This window comes from Xenopus laevis, chromosome 2L, assembly GCF_017654675.1.
Source record: "Xenopus laevis strain J_2021 chromosome 2L, Xenopus_laevis_v10.1, whole genome shotgun sequence".
Taxonomy (NCBI): domain Eukaryota; kingdom Metazoa; phylum Chordata; class Amphibia; order Anura; family Pipidae; genus Xenopus; species Xenopus laevis.
The window spans coordinates 17988888-18015967 of record NC_054373.1 but is presented as its reverse complement, the minus strand read 5'-3'; the positions used below and the strand labels follow the sequence as shown (position 1 = coordinate 18015967).

The 27080-nt window shown below is 40.6% G+C and overlaps 1 protein-coding gene across 5 annotated transcripts in view; it reads left to right on the top strand.

Annotated features, from left to right (window-relative positions):
• The window catches only part of jam2.L (junctional adhesion molecule 2 L homeolog), a 70598-nt gene extending 54110 nt beyond the window's left edge, over nt 1–16488 (top strand). Inside the window, exons 6-11 of one of the 5 annotated variants that reach the window (XR_005965286.1) lie at nt 1368–1470; nt 3249–3356; nt 13214–13229; nt 14298–14337; nt 15581–15965; nt 16045–16488. Coding sequence is in view for 4 of the 5 variants with exons in the window: in XM_018245962.2 (XP_018101451.1) it covers nt 1368–1470; nt 3249–3356; nt 13214–13229; nt 14298–14337; nt 15581–15616 (303 nt within the window). In the remaining variant the exon portion in view is untranslated. Of the gene's footprint in view, nt 1–1367; nt 1471–3248; nt 3357–13213; nt 13230–14297; nt 14338–15580 lie in introns of all 5 variants that reach the window. The other 4 variants (XM_018245964.2, XM_018245965.2, XM_018245962.2 and 1 more) reach the window with 4 other exon arrangements.
• Nucleotides 16489–27080: the final 10592 nt, after the last annotated feature.

The following is a 27080-nucleotide window of genomic DNA, read 5'->3' as shown; positions in this document are numbered from 1 at the left end:
ACTTGCTATACCCATTATGGTGCGCCCTATTCAGTATGATACCCCTTTTACAGTGTGATGATATATCAGCCTTCTGACATTGAATTTGACAATCCCTCAGAGTAGAGGGCAATTTGTCACACAGTCAGCCTTGACATTTAATCAGAGTGTCACCACAGACATTGCTGCAAAGATTAAATCTCTTGGCCTCTGTGGCACAATAATGTTGTGTAGATATGACCCCTGAGGTTTGCTCTGTGTTAGTGTAGGAAATTGAGCCAGAGACAATGGATTATAGTCTCATCATTGTTGTTGGACCACATCATTAGTTTAGTATGGGGGGGAGAGGAGTCACAGCAGACCAAGGTAATAAGTATGGCAAATGTCTGTCTTTATGTTCTTCCAGGCTTTTGGCAACTTACACCTCATTTTGTTCAAGGCATTCTATTTGATGTGCAACACAGTTAAAGGAGAACTAAACTTTAATGCTAGAAATGCTTTGGGAAACTATTCAAGCCCAAGGCAACCACAACCCTTTAGCAGTAAAGATCTGTGTCTCTGAAGATGCCCCAGTAGCTCCCCATCTGATCTGCTGATTCACTGCACATGCTCTGTGCTGCTGTCACTTACTGAGCTTAGGGACCCAATAAACATATGAAGGATGGGTGAGACTTGTTTATACTGAGCTCTCTATCTGATTTCAGGAGGTAATAAGGGTAAATCAGAATAACAATCCAGTAGTACTTTAGTCTCATCAATACTAATGCTATATTGAAAAAAAAAACTTTTTAAAGGAGAAGGAAAGCTGCCGAGGCAGTTTATTGCCAAAAGATTAACCCCAATAATGGAAGCAAGAACGCTATATTTATTCTGTAGAATGCTTTTTCTATACTTAGTAAATGGCTGTAGAAGCTCTCTCTTTTTTTAGGATAGCAGCTGCCATATTAGCTTGGTGTGACATCACTTCCTGTCTGAGTCTCTCCCTGCTCACTCATAGCTCAAGGCTCAGATTCCAGCAGAGAAGGGGGGAGGGAGGAGTAAACTGAGCATGCTCAAGCCCTAGCCCTGGAGGTTTAAGCTGAAAACAGGAAGTCTGATACAGAAGCCCATGAGTACACAATAGAAGGAAAGAAATGCTGTGTTTCTTTTGACAGTGGACTCAGAGCAGCATTACTTTGAGGGTTTACTGGTGTATTTATATAGACCTTTCTGATAAAGCTTACTTAATTTTAGCCTTTCCTTCTCCTTTAAAATAGCAATCGATGATATTGGGAAAATGTTGCTCCCTGTTACATGCTTTGCCCTTAGATATCCCTCTGCAGTCTGTGCCCCTTGCCTTCATGCTCTTATTGCTGGAATAACCTGATGGTTTGTGTCCCACCATATAGCAATTCAACACAGTTGCAAAATTGGATACGGGGGAATATTATTGTGAAGCCAGCAACGGCATCGGCAAGTCTCAGAAATGTGCTGTGAGGCGACTGCAAGTCGGTGAGTGTCTCTAATAAACCTGAAATGATTTTGAATTAAAGATGGGAGGAGAGATTTATCAGGATAAGGTCGATTCTGGATGCAAGGGTTCTGGCTAGAACTCCCCCTTACTGCCATTATTAAGGATGAGTGTCTGCAATAATTGAGGTGATAATCAGAATTAATATCTGTAGTATAGAATAAGATTGGCATAGTTAAATCAGTCACTTCAATTCTATCATCACAATGTATTTGCTAATTAGCATCAGGCAGTTTCCTGGCAATAAATATATCTGGATTTCAAAAATAACATATTTATAAATGTCGTTTGCTATGATTTCTAAACTCAATTACTCTGCTCATTTATACTCTTCGTTGCTCAGAACCCTGCACTGATGTTAAAGGGGTTGTTCACCTTTAAATTAACTTTTAGAATGACGGAGAGAGTGATATTCAGCAGCCCTCCAGTTTACAATTTCATCTGGTTGGTAAGGTCCAAATGACCCTAGCAACCATGCATTGATTTTAATAAGGGACTGTAATATGAATAGAAAGATGAGTAATAAAAGTAGCCATAACAATAAATTGTTTTATAGATGGTGGTCAGTGACCCCCATTTGAAAGGTGGAAAGAGTCAGTAGAAGAAGGCTAATAATTCAACAACTATAAAAAGTTGCTTAGAAATAGCTATTCTATAATATACTAAAAGTTAACTTAAAGGTGAACCACCCTTTTAACAATGGCCGGATTTCTCTCTCTCTCTCTCTCTCTCTCTCTCAAAAAGACAACTTATTCGCACTCTATCGCCGGACGAATTTTCGCCCTGGCGAATGGACGCAACTCCACAAATTCACCAATATGCGGATTTTACTGAACGTTACCTCTTTCGCCAGCCTTTTCAGAGTGATAGCCTGCAAAAGTCCTTAAAATTTTTTTGGGGGGAACCGGGTTCCCCCCTACATTTTCTAACATATGGAACATAAGCTATACAGTGGGCTCATGTGTAGGGCATTATAACAACTCCATTGTCTTTATTAATGTTCCCTGTAATGTAATGTAGTTACTGCAACATATACGTCCATTCAACTTTATAATTTCCTGCCGTATGCAAATTAGCCTGAGCGAAGACCTCTAACGAAGTTGCTCTAGGCAGAATTGAACACTAGAACATCTTCACTTTGATTGGCAAAAATTTGCCAGCGTTCGGTGCCCTGGACGCAACTTCGCATTTTAGCAAATTATCGTCGTCTGAGCGAATTTTCACCTGGCGTAGTGTAGCGATGATATGCAAAGCTATCTCTGGTAGTGATGGGTGAATTTGCGCCGAAAAATTTGCGAAAATGGCATCAGGGTCTCGTTTTTGACGCCCATCACTAGTCGCTGGCGAATTTTCGCAGGTTAGGGAATTTGCCTCTCTCACACACATGCCTGTTGTGGTCTGAATGCTGTGCTATAAAGGTAGCCAGACTCTCAGCCATAAAGCAGGGCAGAACTGCTGCTTTGTGAGAAAAGAGCTTTTCCTCTGCAAGCACAAACATTACTGTAACATGACTTCATTTGACAATAACTTGTATAATATTTTTCCCAGAGCCTGCTCCACTTTGATGTGACACAAATTAACTGTATACCATATAGATTTGTGGAGATGTTGCTGCCCGAGGCAAGGGTTAATAAGGGTCCCCCACAAATAATATTTTCCCCAGGATTTGCTGCCACTAACGACAGAGGAGCTGAGGTCTCCAGTTGGGCATCATACATGTTTTGCATCACTAAATATTGACTGTTTCTCTTCCCTACAGATGACTTGAATGTAGCTGGAATCATAGCAGGAGTGGTAGTTGTGGCGCTCGTCATGTTATTTTGCGGACTTGGTGTCTTCTATGCTCAGAGAAAAGGATATTTCTCAAGTAAGTGGCACTTGGGTACTCTAGAACCTTGAGTAGATCTAGAACCTGCAGGTTGCTGGCCTCTGTTAAGGCACCGTTCTCAGCAGCCCTGGCAGAGAGGGTGCTGGGAGTTTATCTGGGAGTACTACTGTAATATTATTGAACTGCACTCTGTGTTAGTCAGCAACACAAATACACTGGCTGGAAGGAGTTTACCCCAAAAAGAAGCTGACTGGGCTGATCACCAGTGCTGCTATTTGCATATAACCTTTGCAGAGCCCGTTTTGGAGGAGTGTGCTGAGAAGAAATTCTTCTTTGTGTTTCATACTCAGATGGGGGTCCTTGACATAGAAGAAAAGGCTGCAACACCCCTTAAAATCCTCTCATTGGGTGGTGTTGGTACTTATAGTTCAATCACAGCTTTAGAGACATGGGTTGGGCAATGGGCATCCATAATATGTTCTTAAGTTACTGAGTGAAGACTTTTCTCTTTGGGCACCCTCGTCAATTCTGGTATTAGTCCTAGGCCAGAAACCTCTAGGGATGCACCTTTTTCAGCAAGATTCGGCCTAGTCCTTGTGTCTGGCCAAACAAATTTGAATCCTTGAAATCACGTGACTTTTTGTCACAAAAAAAATGCGCCACGCATGCTCTTTTTTCCCTCCCCCACCCTGATTTTCATATGCAAATTAGGGTTTGGTTCAGTATTCGGCTGAATCTTTTTATTAGTCAAGGGTTTGACTAATCCAAAATAGTGTATTCAGTGCATCCCTAGAAACTTTATTTTTTTGCTCTGTATTCAATGAATATACCATAAATCAATATAATATGGATATCCTGTAAATGATATCCTTATAAATGGTGCTTAGTGATGTCATCGGTTATACTCAGAGCTTAGTGATGTCATTTCTGTCGCGACTCACTGAAACTTGTGTATTATAATAAAGTACCCCCTGTTGCAAAATATGAGGATATTAGAAGTCACCTAGGAGTTCCATGACCTGTATAAAAACACTCAGCCTTCGGTCTCCTATTTTTATATGGTCATGTAACTCCTCAGTGACTTATAATATCCTTATACAAGAGAGGGTACTTTATTCACTATATAAACAGTAAGAGGTGAATGGATGGTTTTTTGGTATATAATACACAAAAGCCATGAAGATCCTGTAAATGATATCTGTATAAACGGGACTTAGTGATGTCATCGGTTATAATCAGAGCTTAGTGATGTCATTTCTGTCACATGACTCACTGAAACTTGTGTATTATAATAAATAAAGTACCCCCTGTTGCAAAATATAAAGATATTAGAAGTCACCTCGGTCTTCGGTCTCCTATTTTTATATGGTCATGGAACTCCTCAGTGACTTATAATATCCTTATATTTTACAAGAGGGGGTACTTTATTCACTATAAAAAAAGTAAGATGAATGATTGGTTTATTGCTATGTATTCATTGGTTTATAGGTATATTGTTGGCCTCTTCCTTTGTTTTCTCTAGCGTCCAGCAGTCAGTCTTGTACCTATTTAGAACCTTCTGCTTCTCCTTCTGTGGCCACTTTGTGTTATAATCTTCTTAGAGGGATTTGCATGTGGTTTAGGGGACAGTTATCATTGAGGAAAGTTTGCCCATAACTACTACAGAGAGACTCCAACATAGGGATTCCCTTTTGATAAGCACAATTCAGCAGGACAATTCTTGTGTATAGTGACCCTTTGGTTATAGTAAGGAGTGTTCTTCCCCTGCACTACCACTTCTTGTGACATAAAGGTGCCTGAGTAGCCCAGTCCCAGTAGCCCAGTCCCAGTAGCCCAGTCCATTACTTTTTGAAGCCCAGGAGCAAAGCAACTATAATCTATGGTGGGTGCCCAACAATTTGGCACTCCAATTTTTTTAAAACTATAAATTTCTTTGATTTTTTCGGAGAGATCCCTTGCTTCACCCTCAGCTTTGAGGACACAATATATTTTTTTACTTTACTCTACTGCGCATTTTCCCAGCCAGAACAGCACAAGGGAAAATCAAATAAAGATTGCGGCATCCTTATGTAAAGTACTTTTGTGTTGATTGGAGAAGAGGAACGACAACCGGGGGTCCCCAATTCACGATTAGAGTCACTGGGGGTACAGAGCAAACCTCAGAAGTGCAGTCATTTAAATAATTTTTTAAAGAAACCTCAGTACTTACCTACACTATTACATTTAAGCTGGGAATGATGATAGTAGGTCATTGAGGCCCCAAGGCTTGTGTGCTGTGCAATGGTCCGCGGCTCCTGCTTTAACTGTACTTAAGGGATCGTGTCATAAGTGAATCACTGTTATTTATACGGCTGCCCACAGGCTCCTGTTTACTTTATTGATCCACAGTTATGTTTTGTCTTAAAAATCAGCCAGAGGGACAGAAATGCCCCCTGTGTGTTTGTAACAAAGTCAGTGAAGGGGATATTTAACTTGAAAGCCCGTATATTAGTTTTATTTCTCTATGTAATTCAGCCTATTCCATTCTCGGATTTGGGGGAGATTTCGTTGCAATGAAGACATGCGTCCGCTTGTAACAAGTGAATGATTTGTTGATCCAATTAAAAGTGTCCTCCTGGCTACACAAATTGTCTATTTTTTATGATTAAATTGCTTCTCGGGAATTATTGATCCTTTTTTCAGCCAAAGGGACCGGGAAAGGTTTTAGAACAGGCAGTTAATTAAAAAGTAGGCAGCGCAGAGCATTCTTCCCAGAGCGGTGTTGCTTTTTCTAGAAAATTCACAACCAATTTCCTGCCTTGAATGGGCCGTATGTATTATTATCCTTCATTTGGAAGGAGTCAACGCCCAGTGAATTAAACAATGCCAGTCTGGAATGGAATACAGGGAAGATTTAGTGGGCTCTAACTAAACTTAGATACACAGTAGTAGTATTCAGGGCATGTGTTTGGTGCGGGGAGATAACCAGAATAAGAGACAGTGAGGCTCACTTATAAACACTGGGCAAATTTGGACACGGGCAGCAACCCATAGCAACCAATCAGTGACTGTATTTTTCCAGCCAGCCTCAGGTTGAATAATAAAAGCAAAAGTTTGATTGGTTGTCATGGTTATATGGGTGCAAATTTGCCCAGTGTTTATAAATGAGCCATGTGCTGCCTGTGCTCTCAAGTATCATAACTACAGCTCTCACTCCCAGTGAATACCAGTGATCTGAACACATACGGGACATCAAGTGATTTAAGCACTGCTAATAATTAGGGGGTATTTTTCATTTTACAGATTTTGTTGAGTTCTGGGAATAATGAAATTCCTGGATTTCCCGGATCATTGATCTAGCCTTGACTAATGCCTGCCCATATGCTTAGCTATAAAACACATCGGAAGGTGGGCCATAAAGTAAGTCTAGATTGCTGTCTGACACAAGGACAAGTCACATAATTGGGAAATAAATTCTTCAATGCCGGCAACATAAAAGCCCTTGTTTAATAATAATAATAGGGGTCACATTGCGGCAATCATGATATTCAAACCCACTTCCTACACCTTCTTTCTGGACAGAGAATACACCACTCAGGAGGCAGAAATTGAAGCGGAAGAATGGGGCCTTGAGTTTCACATCTATACGCAACTCTTGATTACAGGGGGGCAACTACAGTAGTCACACCTAAGGAGTATGTGTGAGAATGTAGAAGGAGATTGATTGAGTCATTGAGTCATGGACTGCAAGATTTAGGGTTTTTTTCTACATTTTCTGCCTTTAGATGCCCTGCTATAATTTAAGTTACAAGGAGAGCTAAGCTCTTGACAATAGTAAGGGGAGAAATGCTATTTTATGTACTGAATTTACTGTATCAGCCCAGAGGTTCAGCAGCCCAGTATCAGTAATAATCGTGGCCTTCAAAGTTGACCACAGCAGCTCCCCTTCTTCATTTTCTTCAAACTATATTATTGATTTTTCAGGCAGGACAACCAACATAATATCATAAAGGCTAGCCATGGAGTCTGTATCATTATTATTATCATCACTACAGTGTTCCAAACATAGACTTTCCATTGTAGCATATGTTTCCTGAGCATTGTCAGTCTCACACTCCAGCAGCAATTATCAGGATATGGCAACAAGTTGGAGACAATGAAATAAAACAAACTGGAGGAGAGAAAAGGGAGTAAAATAATATGAAAATAAAGTGAGAGAAAGAGAGAGGAGGAGTTGTCACGAGACTTGATGGTATACGAAACAGAAATTTGAATCACCTAGAATGTTTTTATAGGTAGAGAAGGAGAATCATTACATTCACACTTGATCCGTCGGCTGACAGTTAGATTCTCCTAGGAGGGATGTTTCTGCCCACCACTTGGTATAATCAAAGGGAGCAGGCAATTTTTCTTGTTTCTGATGTTCCAACGTGCCTGCAAATTTGTTCTAAATATCGCAGAATGAGGAACCTTTAGATTCTTGTCTTGTAGTACCAAAATCCAATGCAGTCGCATGGTGTACAATAATGTGGGTTCTGATGGTTGTTTCGGGGGTGGTTGAGTGGTGGTACAAAACTCCAAGATGGTTGTAACTGCTGTTAAAACGAGGATTTCTTCAATTGGAGTAGACCCTTGCACACCCGTTGTGCAGGTATATAGCTTTGCTCAGTGCACAGTGAATGGAGGATACGATGACCTCCTAGTAACTGAATCGAAAAACCACACTAGCACACGAGACTTGTGTCTGCAGGGCAAGCCCTTGCAAAGGTTTTTACTGCGGTGGTGCAACGAAACGTTGCACCACCGCAGTAAAAACCTTTGCAAGGGCTTGCCCTGCAGACACAAGTCTCGTGTGCTAGTGTGGTTTTTCGATTTCGAAAACATGGATTTCTGCCATTCTATTGGTTTGTCAGTAGGTTTGGGATATATATATTTAGACTGTAAGCCCTACGGGGTATGATCCTCCATCCTTTTGTCTCCTTGACACTGAGCACTTAATCTTTATTGTAATTATATTTTATATTCATGTGAATTGTATTTCTAATAATGCACTTATTGTTACTTATTAATGCAGTGACCCCATGTTTGTTACTACTAATCTATTGTTTTGCTGTACAGTGCTTTGCCCTCAAGGAGCGCTATACAAATAAAATTATAAATACATACATATATACATAAATATCTGTGGTGACATGGATGCTGCAAAGGGCATGTAATGTAGTTAGGGTTGGCACCTGGCTGGTATTTTACCGGCCTGGTCGGTAAAAATGATGGTTGATCCCAATGTTATTAACAGGGAAAAAAGATAAATATATAGGAAGGCCATTATTTTTTTCCAGAAAAGGTGGCAACCCTAAATGCAGTACACATCCATAGAACGTGTTTCAGGTTGCTGTCTGGGTGGGTCGACCAATTGCCATGGCACAAAAAATGTCGAGAAAATCCACGCACGGTCTGAAAATCATATGAATCTTTGTTTCGTACAATAGCAACTTATGACTAGGGATGCACCGAATCCACTATTTTGGAATCAGCCGAACCCCCGAATCCTTTGCAAAAGATTCGGCCGAATACCGAAACCAAATCCTAATTTCCATATGCAAATTGGGGTGGGAAGGGGAAAACATCTTTTACTTCCTTGTTTTGTGACAAAAGGTCACCAGATTTCCCTCCCTGCCCCTCATTTACATATGCAAATTCGGATTCGGTTCGGCTGGGCAGAATCCTGTATTCGGTGCATCCCTACTTATGATAGCCTATGACCAGCTTAAGGGCCGTGTCCTGGAAGTTGAGTAGTTGTGATATTCAAGATCATATTTGACCACCTTCTTTACGAAGGTCCTAATATGTTTTTGTTTTAATAATTGCATATACCCCAAAGGCTGTGAGAAGTTGTCCCATATTTTCCATTATTAGAGTGTCTAAAGGAGGCCATATGTGATAAGATCCACTCGTAACTTCCCCAGATTTAAAGGTTATTTTTATCTTATCTTAAGTCTCTTTGCATAGATGAAGCAATAAGTTTTAGATATGGTAACATAGGCTTTAGAGAAAATTTTTCTAAGGGTTTGGGCTCCCTATTTTCAAATTCTGGAGTTTGAGGATAGAGTCTTTATTGAGAAGGTTACGTATAATTCCGACGAAGCTCTTATTTTATATAACTTTATTTTTTTTACTTTATTTCTCATGATGAATTTCTGTTAAATTCGGTATTTGATGTTTTATTTGTAATGAATTGTTATGTAATAATTCTTTTCTTCTTACTATGTAAATTGACATGAACTTTTGCTTGCTGTTTTTGTTCTTATTGTCTATGCAAAATACCAAGAAATATAATTGGAAAAGAAAAGATTCACTCGTTTGGCAAAGTCGCCAAATGACTGGATCTTAACCCACCAAAGACCGTGCGCTATCAGATCAATGCGATCGTTCAGCCCTAGGGCCAAACGATCGGATTACAATGAAGAAAAGGGGAGCCGTCAGGACGAGGACCGCATTTAAACTAACCCATGGCATCCTCGAAAAAGTTGAAACCTGACCAATCGACATCTGCCCGATGTTTGGCCTGATATCAATCGTGGAGAACCATCAGAATGTCCCCTACATGGGCAGATAAGCTGCAGAATTGGTCTAAAGGACTGATATCGCCAGCTTCAATCTGCCCATGTATGGCCTCCCTTAGGCACTGTTTGATACAGTGTCGGACTGGCCCGGCGGGATACCGGGAAAAAACCCGGTGGGCCCCGACCCTCGTGGGCCCCCGCCGGGCCAGAACCCTTCTCCATATATTTGAATCGCGAATGCGTGCCAATCGGCACTGTTGCTGAGCCGACACGTATTAGCAGGGGGGCGGGGGGCTGGAGGGGGGCCGCTGGACAGCAGTCCCGGGGTCCCCCGGGCCCCCCGGTCCGACCCTGGTCGCTTGTTAGGCCATCTTTTGAGCGGCACTGTACATGCTCAGTGTTTTCTGGGCTGCCACAAAGAAGCTGAGCTTGGGATGGAGGATTCATCATAACATTAGGAGAGAGTGAGGTCACATCTGTCATAGAAAGGCTGAATGTTAATTGCTGTAATGCTGTACTGGAATGTTCCATCTGTACTAACTGGATCTTTTTGACGGATGCCCCTGACTGTTCTCCTGCTGCCTCCCGCTTGCCCTTATCTCATGTTCTATGGACCCTTCCTGTTTCCTGTGACATCATCAGAGTAATGGAGGAAATGAGATAACACGTTTGCTGCCCTCTGCGCCCGGCTCAGGGATTCCAAACAGAATCCATATTTATTTTTCATTTTTAATCCAAGAAACAGCAGGAGAAGGAAGGGACAAATTCTATAGGGTAAAACACACACTGGAGGGAGGCCACAACCTTCCTATAATGTGTTTTTGTTTAAGGAAACAGAGCAATGCATAGAAATAAAAACAAAGTAAAATACCTGCTGCTGGGAAGCTCAGGCCTGAGACATGATATGAGAAGTTCCTGGTACATGGAATGGACTCCCTGCAGAGGATATAAAATGCGAGGAGATACACCCCTGCATCCCTACTTGCATCTGTTATCACACACCACTGACTTGTACTTATAAATAAATATATATATATATACATCAAAACTAAAAGAGAACAGCCCCTTTAACCCGCTATACTACCGAACACAATTTTTTGTTCTCGGGTAATGACAATTTTTAAAAGTTTCCCTAATTTGAATATGCAAATTGGGGTTCAATTGTAGTTTGGTGGATACCCAGTCTAAAGTAGTGATTCCTACCCTTTAGGGTGACCCGGAGCAGTGTGTAAGAAAGGGGGTGAGATAAGGGTTGAGCACATAGTTTGTATTCTAGATATTCTTGGAACTGTGGTGGAATTACTGATATATACCGTTTGCACAGTTTTATACGGAAGCATCTGCATTTTAACTTTATTTTCCCTTTAATGGGAAGTTATAATCTTCATCCTTTAAAACTAGTGATACAGAAGGTCTTCTTTGTCCTTGTCTTGGGTTTTACTAAATGTGTCCCTTTATGGGGTGCAAGCTTTGGTCATGTATTGATGTGATGGTATATTCTGGAGAACTGATTCATTCATTTAAAGGAACAGTAACACAAAAAAGTGTACACAGCAGCTTATTTATATAAACAATAGTAGTGTTTCTGAAGCAAACGCAGTAGTTTTACCAGTACAGGGCAACACTGCATTATATTTTTATTACTTTAAAACACACGATGTTACTGTTCCTTTAAGCCAGAGGACTAAAGTTTTTTCCCCCGCCGCCCCCCTCCTGACCAAAGAACAGCACATTTCACCACCAACTTTCCAGTCCAGTCCTGAAAGCAGTGAGTGCTGTCCTCCTGCCGTCCAGCAGCTTCCAATCCCTAGCTCTGGCTATCGATGGCTGCTGGGAACTGTAGTTTTAAATTGAAGTGCTGCCAGTTAAAAGTGATTCACATCATTTACATCTGGCGAGTGGTGTTTACATTGTCTCCTCTATTTTTGTTACAAAGGAAGTGTTGCTCCTTGCAGCACAGGAACTGCACCGTTTATTTAGACATTTTCCAGTCTCACCAGAACCTTTTCCTGACTTTATTATAAAAACAAGTGACTTGCCCCCTCTGCTGGCGGCAATAATAATAGCACCACCCAATTGAATTCCTTTAATCCAGAAAGCTCCAAATTACAGAATGGCCGCCTCCCATAGACTCCATTTTATCCAAATTTTTTAAAATGATTCCCTTTTCTCTGTAATAATAAAACAGTAACTTGTACTTGATCCAAACTCAGATATAGTTAATCCTTATCGGAAGAAAAAACAGCCTATTGGGTTTATTTCATGTTTACATGACTTTCTAGTAGGCTTAAGGCATGAAGATCCAAATTAAGCATTCTGGATAACAGGTTCCATACAGCTTTAATTCTATGCATCATTTGTGTAAAAGTGCGCTAGTGCATTGTTACCGGTATAAAACACATTTGAATGTGTTTTTCAGCGAAAGCATTTCATGGAGAACTAAACCTTAAAAATGAATAGGACTAGAACTTATTGAAAGGGCCTAAAGGTTCAGCTTCTCTATAGTAGCAATGATCCAGACCTTAAAAGCTGTCACAGGAGTTTCCAATCATGGATTTTGTTAAGAGCGTCAGTGACACTGCACATGCTCAGTGGGCTCTAAGCAGCTGTTGAGAAGGTGAGCTTAGGGGTTGCTGCAAATCATCAAGTAGAAAATGAGATTTGCCTGTCATATAAACTGATGTGACAGGGCTTAGATTACATTTTGTTACAACAGCGCCACCTGCTGGTCATTTTCTGACCAGTCTGACCACCAAGTAGTCAAGGAAGTTGTCAGGATAAAGAAAGCGGCTGCTCTGATGTTCTTCTGGTTAGATTTGAAAGCGTTTTTTATCTTTTTTTCCCTAACCAGAAAAACATCAGAGCAGCCTCTTTCTTTCTCCTGACAACTTCCTTGACTACTCGGTGGTCAGACTGGTTGTAAAATGACCAGCAGGTGGCGCTGTTGTAACAAAATTCATTCATATTAACAGCACATGTATCCCTTAATATCTTGGAATTGAAACAAAATAAATAATGAATGTACATGGCAAAATGTCTTAAAATAGTACCCGCGTCAATTTTACATTCACTTATTTTAAAGGTTTAGTTATCCTTTAAGAATATAGCCTGTATATACACGGGTACATACATACATTCAGTGTGTGCTACCATGCCAGTGCTCCTAAAAACACCAATGAGGACAGAACACTCAATATAATATCGTATGCTAAAATATTGCCCTACAGTGCTGCACATATTAGTAGCTCTGCGTACATTTATTTAATCTCAATTAGAGATTTTGCTGTGTTTCGTTTGAATATGTTACAGAACATTAATTCCCTTTTTTGTTTTTAATTTCTCTTTTCTTTCCAGAAGGAAACACATCTGGGTGAGTATCGCGGCTTTCATTTATTTCTTTGTGCCATAATCCCATTAACGTTGCTCGCTGACTAACTGCCTAGAGTCAGGGTTATGCCAGGCGCACACAACGTATACTTTACTGATGCTTTTAGCCATGGTTCAGAGCAAGAAAACATTAATAAAATATTCATAAACATGTAATGATGTTAAGAGTTATGTACGAGTCCTTTAGAAACCGAGGGGAGAAAACTTTTCAGTGCTGAAACTCCATAGTTACAGTGACCTTCAGCCTCGATGAGTAATGTTATTGCATTATAGTTGTCTTCATCTTCACTATAACCACCTATATTGTAAGCTTTCAAAGCAGAAACTTAATTAAGGTTTATTTTCTTTTATGTTTTTCAATAGGCAGCTGTAATTTATAGGGATGCACCAAATCTAGGATTCGGTTCGAGATTCGCTCCAGGATTCGGATTTTGCTTAATCATTGTGCCTGGCTGAACTGAATCCAACCCCTTATTTTCATATGCAAATTAGGGGATGTGCATTCTAATTTGCATATGCAAATTAGGGTGAGGGAAACCATGTGACCTTTTGTCACAAAACAAGGAAGTAAATAAAAACATTTTCCTGTTTTTTTCCTTTCCCATCCATAATTTGCATATGCAAATTAGGATTTGGTTCAGTATTCAGCTGAATCTTACATGAAGGGTTCGGGAATTCAGCCGAATCCCAAATAGTGGGTTCGGTGCATCCCTAGTATTTATATAAAGAGAGAGAGAGAGAGAGAGAGAGAGAGAGAGAGAGAGAGAGAGAGAGAGAGAGAGAGAGAGAATTATGTACCCCCTACTGTGTATATATAATCTGCAAGAGCAGCGCCCATAGCCGTACCTAATATGGTAGTTATCTACAGGTTGATGCAACTGGCCAAATTGCCAGTTATAATAATGTTTTAATACCATATGCAATAATCCACCGATTTAAGCCACAACATCATATGAAAGGAACAATCCACTATTTCAGTAGAATGTACATTATTTATGCTGTCCAAGAAGATTATTTGTCTGAGAAATGGCAATTTCTTTGTCACTTACAGAAAGGAAGGTTCTCAGAAGACTGCGTCACAGAAGGAGAATGTAAGTGTCGGGTAATAATATAAATAAGGATTCAGTATTTTGTACCTTTTTGTGCTTGTGCAATGCTATGGATACTATAGAAAAAAAACATGTTACAGATATAGGATCCATTATCCGGAAACCCTTTATCCAGAAAGATCCGAATAACAGGAAGGTCATCTCCCATACACTCTATTTTAATCAAATAGTTGAAAATTTTAAAATATACTGTAATAATAAAACAGTATGTTGTACTTGATCCAAACTAAGATGTAATTAATCCTTATTGGTGGGAATACAATCCTATTGGGTTTATTTAATGTTTAAATTATTTTTAGCTGACTTGTGGTATAGAGATCCAAATTACAGATATACCCCTTATCCGGAAAGCCCCAAGTCCTGAGCATTCTGGATAACAGGTCTTGTACTGTGAGAAAGGGGTGTTGCCATTATAAAGCAGGGTTGCCACCTTAAAATAAAATGAACATGGTAGATGTAAAGGAGGCAGGGCTAGTAGATGGGGAGAAATGGGTTATTACTACATTGGATGAGGGGAATAAATTGGGGTTGTCACAGGCAGTAGTTCTGAGCTGCATTAGGTCTTTCTTATTTGGGGACACTAGGCCAAGAATGTCCTACAGATTACGAATCAGGCGATATTACATTGTGCCCCAGCTTATTCAACCTCTTTTATTGGAGTCAATCAGTTATCCCTGCTGTGAAGAAGTCTCCTGTCTTCTGACGTCCATCATTATTTCACCCCCTTAGCCTATTACTGGGCTAAAGACATAAGAAAACATTATTCCCACAGTCATTTGCTCATAGTTCCACGAATATTTTCGGCATCAATTCACATTTCACATCTAATTGAGCACAAGTTGGACTTTTAGGGTGGTGACACACGCTAAGATTCCAGGGAGATTAGTCGCCCACTGTCAAATCTCATCTTCTTCAGGCGACTAATCTCCCTGGCCTGCCTTCCCGCCGGTTACATTGTAAATCGCCGGCAGGATGGCACTTGGAGCGCTTTGTTTTCCGAAGTCGCCCGAAGTTTCCTGGCGACTTCGGAAAACACTCCGAGTGCCATCCCGTCCAGGATTTACATTCTAGCTGGCAGGAAGGCATTTCGGGGAGATTGGTCACCTGAAGAAGATGAGATTTTTTGCTGGGTGACTAATCGTCCCCGGAATTTTAGCGTATCACCACCCTTAAGAGAATGTAGTAGAGCAAGTAGTTATTCTCCTGTGTGTGTGTTTTCTGCCAGCAGGAATTCAAGCACACAAAGTCATTTGTCATATGAGAAGACATTGTGAGGAGACGTACTGACCACTGCCTAAACGTTTCTCGTGGATGGGACACAATTGTGAATAGTATAGACTGGACTGGAAGATTATCTATTTTTGCATTAAAGACAAAATCCAGAAGAAAATGTTGCTTTATGAGCTGCTGTTTTGCTTTATATCCAATCTCTTGGACAGACCATGTGTTTATGATCCATCTGTACTGAACCACGTGGAGGCCCCAAAGGCAATGGATGTCCTGCCTGGAACCCACTGTGTTTCGCAGCTCACTTGTATGTATATAAAGTGCTCAACGTTTAGGGCCAGGCAGACAAACCGGGATTCATTGATATGGACTAACTTCAGCCTGTACTTCAACTGGCAGAGCATTGTTATTGTATCCAGTAACGGCCCAAGCCTTTGTATGGAATTGGCAGTGGCACAGCAGACACTTTGTGGCCTTATCCTTGGGCAGATAGAAGGCCCTGAAACTCAAATAGTTCCGCGCAATTGTAGCAAGTTTGGACAGTTGCATTAGTGCTTCAGAATCTGTTATATAGATATACCCTGTCTCAGAACAGAACGGATTTGTGAAGGAAAACAAACATGAAAAATTGTTCAGGGGTCATAACACTTTGGGCCCCAGCTAACTCCCATCTAAGAGCCGGGGTCTCCAGCATGAGACAGACGATATACTGGAAACATTCTGGGACTTGTAGTTCTTTGGCTGAAACTAAAAGAGTTGATAGTTTGTTATTTCTCATTTTGAAGCTATTTAGAAACTGCTTTTACCTTAGAGCAGGGGTCCCCAACCTTTTTCACCCGTGAGCAACATTCAGATGTAAAAAGAGTTGGGGAGCAACAGAAGCATGAAAAATGTTCCTGGGTGGTGCCAAATAAGGGCTATGATTGGCTATTGGTAGCCCCTATGTGGACTGGCAGCCTACAGGAGACTCTGTTTGGCAGTACACTTGGTTTTTATTCAAACAAAACTTGTCTCCAATCCAGGAACTCAAAACTAAGCTCCTGCTTTAAAGCCACTGAGAACAACATCCAAGGGGTTGGGGAGCAACATGTTGCTCACGAGCTACTGGTTGGGGATCACTGCCTTATAGTGTTTTATAAGCATTTTAAAGGGCACCTATCACAGCCAAAATCAAACACATATTAACAATCTGACCAGTACAACATAAACATGTTTAATCAAACTACATATATAGTTTTTTGAAAAAAACTGCAGGTTTTAAAAAATCCCTTACTTTGTCAAATGGGTTCTTTCACTGAGGGAGGCCATACTGAGACTATAACAGTGACCATAACATGTAAATTTCAGGAGCATGCTCAGATTGTAGCATTGCTTTGAGTATTTTACCCAGAATGCCTTGTTTTAGTAAACTCCTCTACTAGAAATATCAGGAGATTTCCCTATCTTGTCCCCTGCTGGTGATGTTATTATGCAAATGAAGGGCACACAGTAACTTCCAGCAGGTGGCAGCACTACTGAACAGCAGCTAACACACAGGTTTGGCTGATTTGAAAGTAGCTTTGAAGGGTTGCTAAGCAACCAAGGAATTTCAACTGAGCATGTGCGAGATTTCAGAGCTGTTGTTGGCTGTGAAGATAGGTAGGAGGAGCCAGTGAAATCCAAGATGCCTGCCTCAGCTAGAACTGCAGTGGAGATTGGGGAGATCTTGCAGAAGGAATAGTGAGCTGATCATTTACATTATACAAACAATTCTAACTGTTTTAAAAATCAATTTCTTGAACTGTTACATAGTGTAACTATTTTAGTTATGATTGGTGCCCTTTAATGGGTATTAATTCTGTGGGGGGAAAAAGCATAATATGTGTTAACAGGCGCTCCACACCTACATATGGGGGCTAAAGCCTTCCTGATTTCTGTCATTTATCTATGGTGCATTAGTGATGGCCCCATTGAGCCATTGATGATGTTGTCTCCCAGTGGCTCTGCATTATGAGAAGACTGACAGTCCGAAAGCAAAGGGATTGGATCAGCCCTGTTTGACCCACTTTGTGGGTAGTCTCCAAATTTTTTATTAAAGCATTCATAGCTGTTGTAAACTCATTTAAAAATCTCGGCTGTCAATCAAATATTGTCTGCCCCTCCTCTATGCCAATGGCATAGAGGCGGGGCAGACAATTACTTTCACTTTCCATTCAACACTTCCTAGATGTCACAGCTCTCCACACATTCCCCCGTTCTCTTTACCATTTAATTGTGTAGTCAGGGCATGGAAATGGACATCGGGTCCCCCATTCTGGTGCACAAACAAGATTCTGAGAAGATACAAGACTTGTCTTAATAACAGTGTCCACAAAATGGCTCCTGCCTGCTTGTTATAATTATTAATTCCCAGACTGAAGGAAACAAGATTCAAATAATTTTTATAGAGTAATTAAAGTTCATTTTGCTTGACTAATGTGATAAAATAGGATTTTGAATCATTTTGAATCAACCCATGTACAGATGCTGAGCCTGCCCTGTTGCACATGGACTCCTAGACAGAAGTCACCAACCTAGAGCATACGGAGCCCAGATTTGGCCCTGCTCTTTACTGGGCATCACCATCCAGGAGCCATGACTGCAAATCTAGACTAGACATCAGGGATGAGCGAATTTTTTTGGCAAATTTCGGAGCGTAAATGACGCCCATAGCCTCCAAAAGTAGAAAAAAAATGTAGCATGTCAAAAAAATTTTTGCAGGTCGTCCAAAAAAAAAAATTGCTGCCCATAGACTTTATTGCATTTTGGTAAATTATTGTAGGCGGCAGATTTTTGCCGAAGCGAAACGGGTCAGATTCGCCCATCCGTACTAGACATAACTGAAGATAGCAGCCACCAACCCGTTTGCAGATTCCACGCCTGTATGGGGCCCAGGGACCTTTCAGGGAAAGCAACTAGTTGGTTTGGGAGGGATGATGGACTGTTCCGAGCTAGTGATCCCTTTCCTTATACTGAACATTAAAGTTCTTCCATATCATGCAAAAATCTTCATCAATGCCTTAAACTATTTGCAAAATTCCCAAAACGATGATGAACTGGAACTGCTCTCTGTCCTTTTTTGATCCCAATGCCGTTGGCAAAGTTGTAAGAAAAAGTCAAGTAAATCAAGTCATTTTTTTTTGCAAAACGGCACGTGTTCGGGGTGAATTTGATGTGTGCGCCTCATGTTGGACTCCCCAACTCCTTGGGAATGGTAATTGAACAGAAGTCAGCTTGTAATTTCCACGTGTAATTCTGCATTAACATATAGTGCCTTTATTTTTGCCTTGTTCATTAAGAATATTTTGGATATAACATGTACACTGTTGGGGGTTATTTATTAAACTCCAAATGCAAAAATCCTGAAAAAAATTTTTTTATAAAATCTAACTTCAAAATCATGATTTTTTCTGAATTTATTAAACCCCCGAGGATGGAAAAGTCTGAATCCAAAAATCCTGCATCTCAGACCTCTCGAGGCTGCATATAAGTCAATGGGAGAAGTCCCAATGATTTTTTTGATGTGCGCTGGGTTTCGTGCAATTCCCCGAAGTTTTCAGGTGAAAATTCCAAAAAAATTATGAAAATCGGAAAAAAAAAATCTGAACAAATCGTGAAAATTGGATTTTTTTCCCGCAAAGCAAATTTTCTGGACAATATAATAATAAAAAATAAGCAGATTTGATCAGAGTTTGTAGCAGAAAATATTGAGATAAATGTGGACTTTGATAAATAACCCCCGAGCATAAATCCCCACATTTGAAAAATAGAAAGAGGGACAAAAAGATCTGCGGCGTAGTAGCACGGTGACATTTTTTGGACCACACCCATTTTATGGTCACACCCCTTACATACCACATCCACTTTACAAAATTTGGCAGGTTAAGGAAAGTTTGAAAACATTTCTGGGGGTTTTAGGGTCAGGATTTCTGTGTCATTGGAAACGCATCAGTTAATAGTGCTACTCCAGCAGAATTCTGCACTGAAATCCATTTCATAAAAGAGCAAACAGATTTTTTTATATTCAATTTTGAAATCTGACATGGGGCTAAACATATTGTCAATTTCCCAGCTGCCCCTGGTCATGTGACTTGTGCCTGCACTTTAGGAGAGAAATGCTTTCTGGCAGGCTGCTGTTTTTCCTTTTAAATGTAACTGAATGTGTCTCAGTGGGACATGGGTTTTTACTTGAGTGTTGTTCTTAGATCAAAATTCACCAGCGACGGCTTCGCAGCCATCGCAACATTTCGCCAGGCATAAATTCGCTAGGACAATGCTAATTTACTAAAATGCGAAGTTGCATCCAGGGCGCCGAACGCTGGCAATTTTTTTTTTCTCCGGCAATCAAAGCGAAGATTTGCTAGCGTTCAATTTTGCCTAGCGCAACTTAGTTAGAGGTCTTCGCTCAGGCTAATTTGCATACGGCGGGAAGTTAAAGTTGAATGGACGTATATGTTGCAGCAAATACATTACATTACACAAGTCCAGGGAACCTTAATAAATAAAATAGAGTTGTTATATTGCCCTACACATGAGCCCAGTGTATAGTTTATGTTCCATATGTTAGGAAATGTATGGGGAAAACCAGTTACCCAAAAAAATGTTCAGACTTTTGCAGGCTATCACTCTGAAAAAAAGGAAAATATGCCAGTGTTTTTTGGGACTTAGAAACTTTTTCCACTAAAAATATGAAACAGAAGACTGAGGAAGATCTATGCACTCCAGTGCACTTTACCTGGTCTGAGCTGGCGAAGGCAAGTCTGGCGAAAGCGGTAACCGCGCCAGACATGGGACTGCCTTACCGCCGGCTAGAATGAAAATCGCTGGCGGGATGGCACTTGGAGCCCTTCATTTTCCGAAGTCGTCCGACGTTTCCACTTAATGCAACTTCGGAAAACGAAGCGCTCAAAGTGCCATCCCGCTGGTGATTTTTATACTAGCCAGCGGGAAGGCAGTTCGGGGAGATTAGTCGCCCGAAGAAGAGGAGATTTGTTGCCAGGTGACTAATCTCCCCAAATCTGCCTGTGTGTCTCTGGCCTTAAAGGGAAACTAAACTCTAATGTAATTTTGCTTATGTTAGAAGTTATTTCTCCCAGACAGCAGCTTTATGTGCTCATGTATTATTACATTCAACTTCTGCTTCTTATTTAACATGTGGGTCAGTGAATGGGTTTCGTGGCGATGGTATACACATGCCTAGATGGTCCCGAGTCGATGCAACAAAGGAACCCAGAAAATGAGTTTTAAGGAGTTATTATTGGGTCCCTTTAAATCTGACATTCAGTATAAATAGCGGTCATTCCTTGCAGTTATAGAATGTTCTTAACTCAGTTTTATCAATCCTAAAACAAGGGAAAGAGAATTGCCATTATTGTGTCCTTAAAGTCACCTTAAAAGAATTTATAGATTTATTTATATTTTTGCTATAGCGAGAGGGAAAAGCCCAAGCTGCTGCTAAGAACGCTGGGAGTTGGAGTTCGGCAGCATTCGGCAGGCTAGCTATGTCTGACGTGAGTTATATGTACAGGTGTGGGTTTCCGTTATCCGGAAAAGCCATCTCCCATTGACTCCATTTAAATCAAATAATCCAAAGTTTTAAAAATGATTTCCTTTTTCTCTGTAATAATAAAACAGTAGCTTGTACTTGATCCCAACTAAGATATAATTAATCCTTATTGGAAGCAAAACCAGCCTATTGGGTTTATTTAATGTTTACATGATTTTCTTGTAGACTTAAGGTATGACGATCCAAAATACGAAAAGGTCCATTATCCGGAAAACCACAGGTCCCAAGCATTCTGGAGAACGGGTCCCGTATTTTATTTTGTGCCGGTTCCCTTTATTTCTGCAAATGATCATTTGTTATAGGAACACACTGTGGCAGAAATCTGGCGGCTCCAGGTTCCCCCCAGTATGAAAAGATAAGGATCCGCTCCTGCTTCTCCCTGGAGAGTTCTTTCACCATTTTTGGCTATAATTAATACAAGTACAATTCTGCACTCCAGTGATTTACTGTGCGGAGGAACTGGAGCCCAGGGACATTCTCTGATCTTAGTGGGGACATATCCAGATAACATTGTGCATGTCTGTATAGTAACACTGTCATTAAACATGAGCTCTGGCTTATATTGCACTTTTCATCTTTGTATGATATTTAACGGTTTAACATTTTATGGAGGGTAAAAAGAAAAACAATAAAAAACAGTGTTCTTTGTTGCCCTGAGTGATTTGTGTGTGAGAGGCTGCCCTGCCGTGAGGTACAATAGTACAGGGATTGTCTGAAATGAATATACAGTGCAGTGATTGGCTGAATGGACTATACAGTGCAGGGCAGGGATTGGCTGAATGGACTATACAGGGCAGGGATTGGCTGAATAGAATATACAGTGCAGTGAAGCAGGACTGCCATCAGGAATCATGGAGGGCCCTTCCCATAGGGGGTCTGGATTATTAGTCTATTGCCTGTCTTGGACACTCTAGGGATTAGTATTGCCAACTAAGTAGAACGAGGACCCAATTAAAAAATAAAATTCTGTGTCTAAACAGAGCTTGCCATATCCAGCCCATCCATGCCATATGGCCAAATATAGGCCCCAGCTGCCCACCATCCAACAAGCCCCGCCCCTTTCAGGGTACATGAATTTGATCCATCACCTGTCAGGGCTTCTCTCTGGAAATCCCCCCCCCCCAACAGCAGCTCTGTGAGTTTCCAGCACAATGTAGTTGCCTATTGGACTATACAGTGCAGCTTTGCCTCTGAACAACTCATTTGCCATCCAGAATGTAAATTTCTAATGTGTCCAGTGGTAAATTAGAAGCCTCCCTGGTTATGGTTTTGACCCGTTACACGACCCTGTTGTAAGAAGCCTGGCCAACTTTGCTACTTTTTATGAATTTCCATATCTAAATAAGTAGATTCGCCATATATTTTAAAGGGGTGGTTCACCTTTAAGTTAACATTTAGTATGTTATACTAATTCTAAGCAACTTTTCAATGTGTCATTGTTATTTTTTAATATATAGTTTTTAAATGATTTGCCTTTTTCCTCTGCTTATTTCTAGCTTTCAAATGGGGGTCACTGACCCCCCATCTAAACACAAATGTTCTGTAATACGTGGTAGTTAAAGGGGACAAGGCAATAACAGTTAATGGGTGCCGGGTGATACATGGCAGTTAATGGATGCTCATACATACAGGTGATACATGGCAGTTAAAGGGTGCCGGTTATACATGGCAGTTAAAGGGTGCCAGTCATACATACAGGTGATACATATCACTTAAAGGGTGCCGGTAATAAATAAAGGTGATACCTGGCAGTTAAAGTGTGCCGGTCATACATACAGGTGATACATGGCAGTTAAAGGGTGCTGGTCATACATACAGGTGATACATGGCAGTTAAAGGGTGCCAGTCATAAATAAAGGTGATATATGGCAGTTAAAGGGTGCTGGTCATACATACAGGTGATACCCGGCAGTTAAAGGGTGCCGGTCATGTATACAGGCGATACATGGCAGTTAAAGGGTGTGACTCATATATACAGGTGATACATGGTAGTTAAAGGGTGCCAGGAGATGTATGAAAGTTAACGCACTAGAAGTACAGATTGCCGATGATTATGCAAATAAAGGACTTTAATGACTGGAATGTAGGAGTTGTTTAGACAGAGGTCAGGGAGTAGATGAAATAAGAGAACGGATGGTGAGCTCTGCAGTCACACAGGATTTAGAAGTAGGAAAAGGTTTCCTGAACATTCCTTCCTACAATAGAACAACAATGTGAATAAAGGCACAGAGTCTGATAATGTCACTGCTCTCAGTCACGTGGGATAAACAGACAAATGAGTTGGACTGATGCCAGTGAGTGGGACGGTTAGTGAGAAGTTCACCAAAATGTATTTGAACTATAACCCCCAGCAGCTGTGGGTGAGTGGTGGATGCAGTAGCCGAAATAAAAGTGTTACCCATATGGCACAGATCTGCTATTGTTTTACTCTCATATGTATAACAGGTACCAATTGGGTTTCCATCCCAGTGTCTGTGTAAGGCTGGACATGACCAACCTCCTACATATAAGAAATGTCAGCTCTTGACACAAGAGGAGTGCAGCTGGGCACAGCAACCAACAAAATCAACACTAGAATTTCCCATATATGAAAGATATTCCAAGATCTTATAATATGCACACGACACAATACTGATGTCACACAGACCCGGCTATTCTTAGGCCAACGATCACTGCCCTCGGTTCAACGCTCTGCTCGACTACTCAACCCAGCGACTACTCAACCCAGCGCATGAATACGACAATCAACATGTCCTGCTTATTTAACTGGCGTCTCACAAAGGCTGTGACTTTTAATTATTTTTAGCACATCTGGGCTCTTATGAATTTAATGTATGAGACGGCCGTCCTTAAATTAGGGATGCACTGAATCCAGGATTTGGTTCGGGATTCGGCCTTTTTCAGCAGGATTCAGATTCGGCCGAATCCTTCTACCCAGCCGAACTGAATCCAAACCGAATCCTAATTTGCATATCCCCTAAGGGTCTTAGTGAGGAATACAACATGTCCTGTTTTTTTATTAACAATTTAAACATTAATTATTCACTCATTTTATCCCCTTTCCTTTCAGATAACAAGCATTGTTTGATTACCCTCCAGGGACAGATCATTGTCCTTTTTACCTTCCTTTAAAGGACCAGTAACATCAAAAAAAAATGTTAAAAAAAAATTGTTACTATACAACGAAAAAAAAAACCAAGACAAATTAAACTTTAGAATCGCAAAGCCTTTATTAAGAAATAACTTACAGAAACTGCACTTACCCTCCTCTTCAGAAAAGGCGACAATCCATCCTGCGGCGCTCGATTTCTCCTCCCTGGCTTCCCTCTCCCTCGCTCCTCCAGCTCATGCCGCTCTCAGACGTGGTCATGCTGACACTGCGGATCTGGGACAGAGCCAACAGTCTTTCCTCCCGGGCCAGGCTGAACCTGTCCCTGCCCAGCTCCTCCACCATCTCCGGCTCCACAGCATAAACTGCTCCGGCCCCCCCCCCCCTCCCGTGACTGGGAAAAGAGGAGGACTGTGAGCACAGTACCGGGCTGTGGGTGCTTCTTTGTCTTGGTGGTTTTTTTTCATTGTATAGTAACAATTTTTTTGATGTTACTGGTCCTTTAATACGTAGGGTTATCATATCTCTAAATATTTGATACTTTTTTAACACTCAACTATGAAGGTTGTCATTTGTTGCCAATGTGTTCTTTTGTATTTTGTTCTTTTTATTTCCTTCTAGAGTTACTTTGTTTCAAATTCACTTCAATATACGAATCTACTACAAGGGATATGCGAATATGAATGACTTTGACTAATTTCAATCAGTCTTTATGGACTCATATTTTTTTCACTGCAATGATTGTTAATAATATGCTAATTTTGGCTTAAGTTACACCCTTTAAACGATTTCTGCGCCATGTTTACACTATGCTTGACAAAAGAACATTCCACTACTGCATTAATAAAATTGCAAGGGCTTGCGCTACTAACGCAATTCTTGTGTGCCGGTGAAAATTTCTCTCTCCTTTGGGAGCAGCCATATTTGCTAAAGGGCACGGTGCAAACAAAAATGCAGTGTCCCCAATGGAGCAATAGCAACAACAGACTGCAGAGCACCTACAAACCAGAACAGACGGATATCCAGGCAACAGACCCATTGCGAAAATACCACTTACCTTCAATTTACATATAATAAATTCATTTCAGCACCACATTTAGAGATTCTACAGGTGAATCATTTTTGGGGAGTTGTTCTGCGAATTGTTTTGGGGAATTTGTTCTCCAAATATGACAGCACATATAAAAACAATTGATGCAATTTCCAAAGAAACATGGGAATTTGAGAATTTTAGGGATGCACTGAATCCAGGATTCGGCCTTTTTCAGCAGAATTCAGATTCCGCTGAATCCTTGTGTCTGGCCGAACGAGGGTTGCCACCTTTTCTAAAAAATGTTACCGGTGGGGGCGGGAACAAAAGGGGGCGGTCCGTAACACAAAAGGGGCGGAGCAACATGCGCGATGGCCAGAAGCCTGAAAAAACAGGTAATTTCTGAGCAAATTGGGGGCCGGCCAAGGGCTTTTTTTTTTTTTAGGGGTATTACAAATTACCGGCAACTACATTGCCGGTTAATTTGTAATACTGCCCCCGGGCTTGGCAGGTGTTTTACTGGCTAGGCTGGTAAAATACCGGCAAGATGGCAGCCCTAGGCTGAACTCAATCCTAATTTGCATATGTAAATTATGGTCGAGGAGGGGCACATGACTTTTCATCACAAAACAAGGAAGTGATATATTTTTTCAAACTTTTCCCATTCCTGCCATATGCAAATTAGGATTTGGTTCGGCCGAATCTTTCACAAAGGATTCGGCCGAATCTTTCACAAAGGATTCGGCTGAATCCCAAATAGTGGATTCAGTGCATCCCTAGAGCATTTACACTATTTCAAGATATACACAGTTTGCCCAATTGTGTTCCTTAGGTCTAACTGTTCAATCGCATGGAGTCATTGGAAATAAACCAAACGGGGCTTATAACCCCAAATTACTATCCCATGAGATCCAGAAGAAACTCTCTGTGGGAACCTGGGATTGGCCAAACCTTGCCCTGAATGTACCGGGTAAACTTATTTGCACCAGTCTCCTACTTGCCACAAGTGAGGGTAAAACGTCTGCATAAGCAAATGCAATACCCGCAACCAACAATGGAATGTCTCAATACCAATTAAAGGGGTGATTCACCTTAGCGTTGACTTTTATTATGTTACAGAATGGCTACTTCTAAGCAACTTTTCAATTGGTCTTTTAAGGTTTTTGAATTATTTGCCTTCTTCTTTTGACGCTTTCTAAAAAAAAAAAAAAAAAAAACAATTTGTTTGAAGGCTATAAATTTATTGTTACTTTTTTATTACTATTCATATTCCCGTCTCTTATTCAAATCAATGCATGGTTGCTAGGTTGTTTCACAATATCACACTCTACATCATACTACCAGTTAACTCAAAGGTGAAAAACCCTTTTATTGGAGTAAAGACTGAAAAAAAAAAAAAAAAATTATATTTTATTTATTTATTTATTTATATATATCTACCCCTACCACAACATTATCTGAAAATGGGGCATAGATTACCTACATTCAGATTTATGGGTATAGATATGGTACCAGAACCTAATAGGGGAGGTGATTGGAACCGCTTGCTGTCACAAAGGGAGGTCTTCTGGATTAAGACATTAAATACAACAGCCCCTAGTGGCTTAAATGAATATTGTTCATATAATTCATTTTTGTAATCCACTATATGTGACGATAATATTGGGCCGGATTGGCACCTAATAAGGTGAATTATTCAACCGTAATTGCCATTATTGTATATTTATTAATAGGAAGTATGTAACCATAAATTGTTTAATAAGCAAACAGGATTT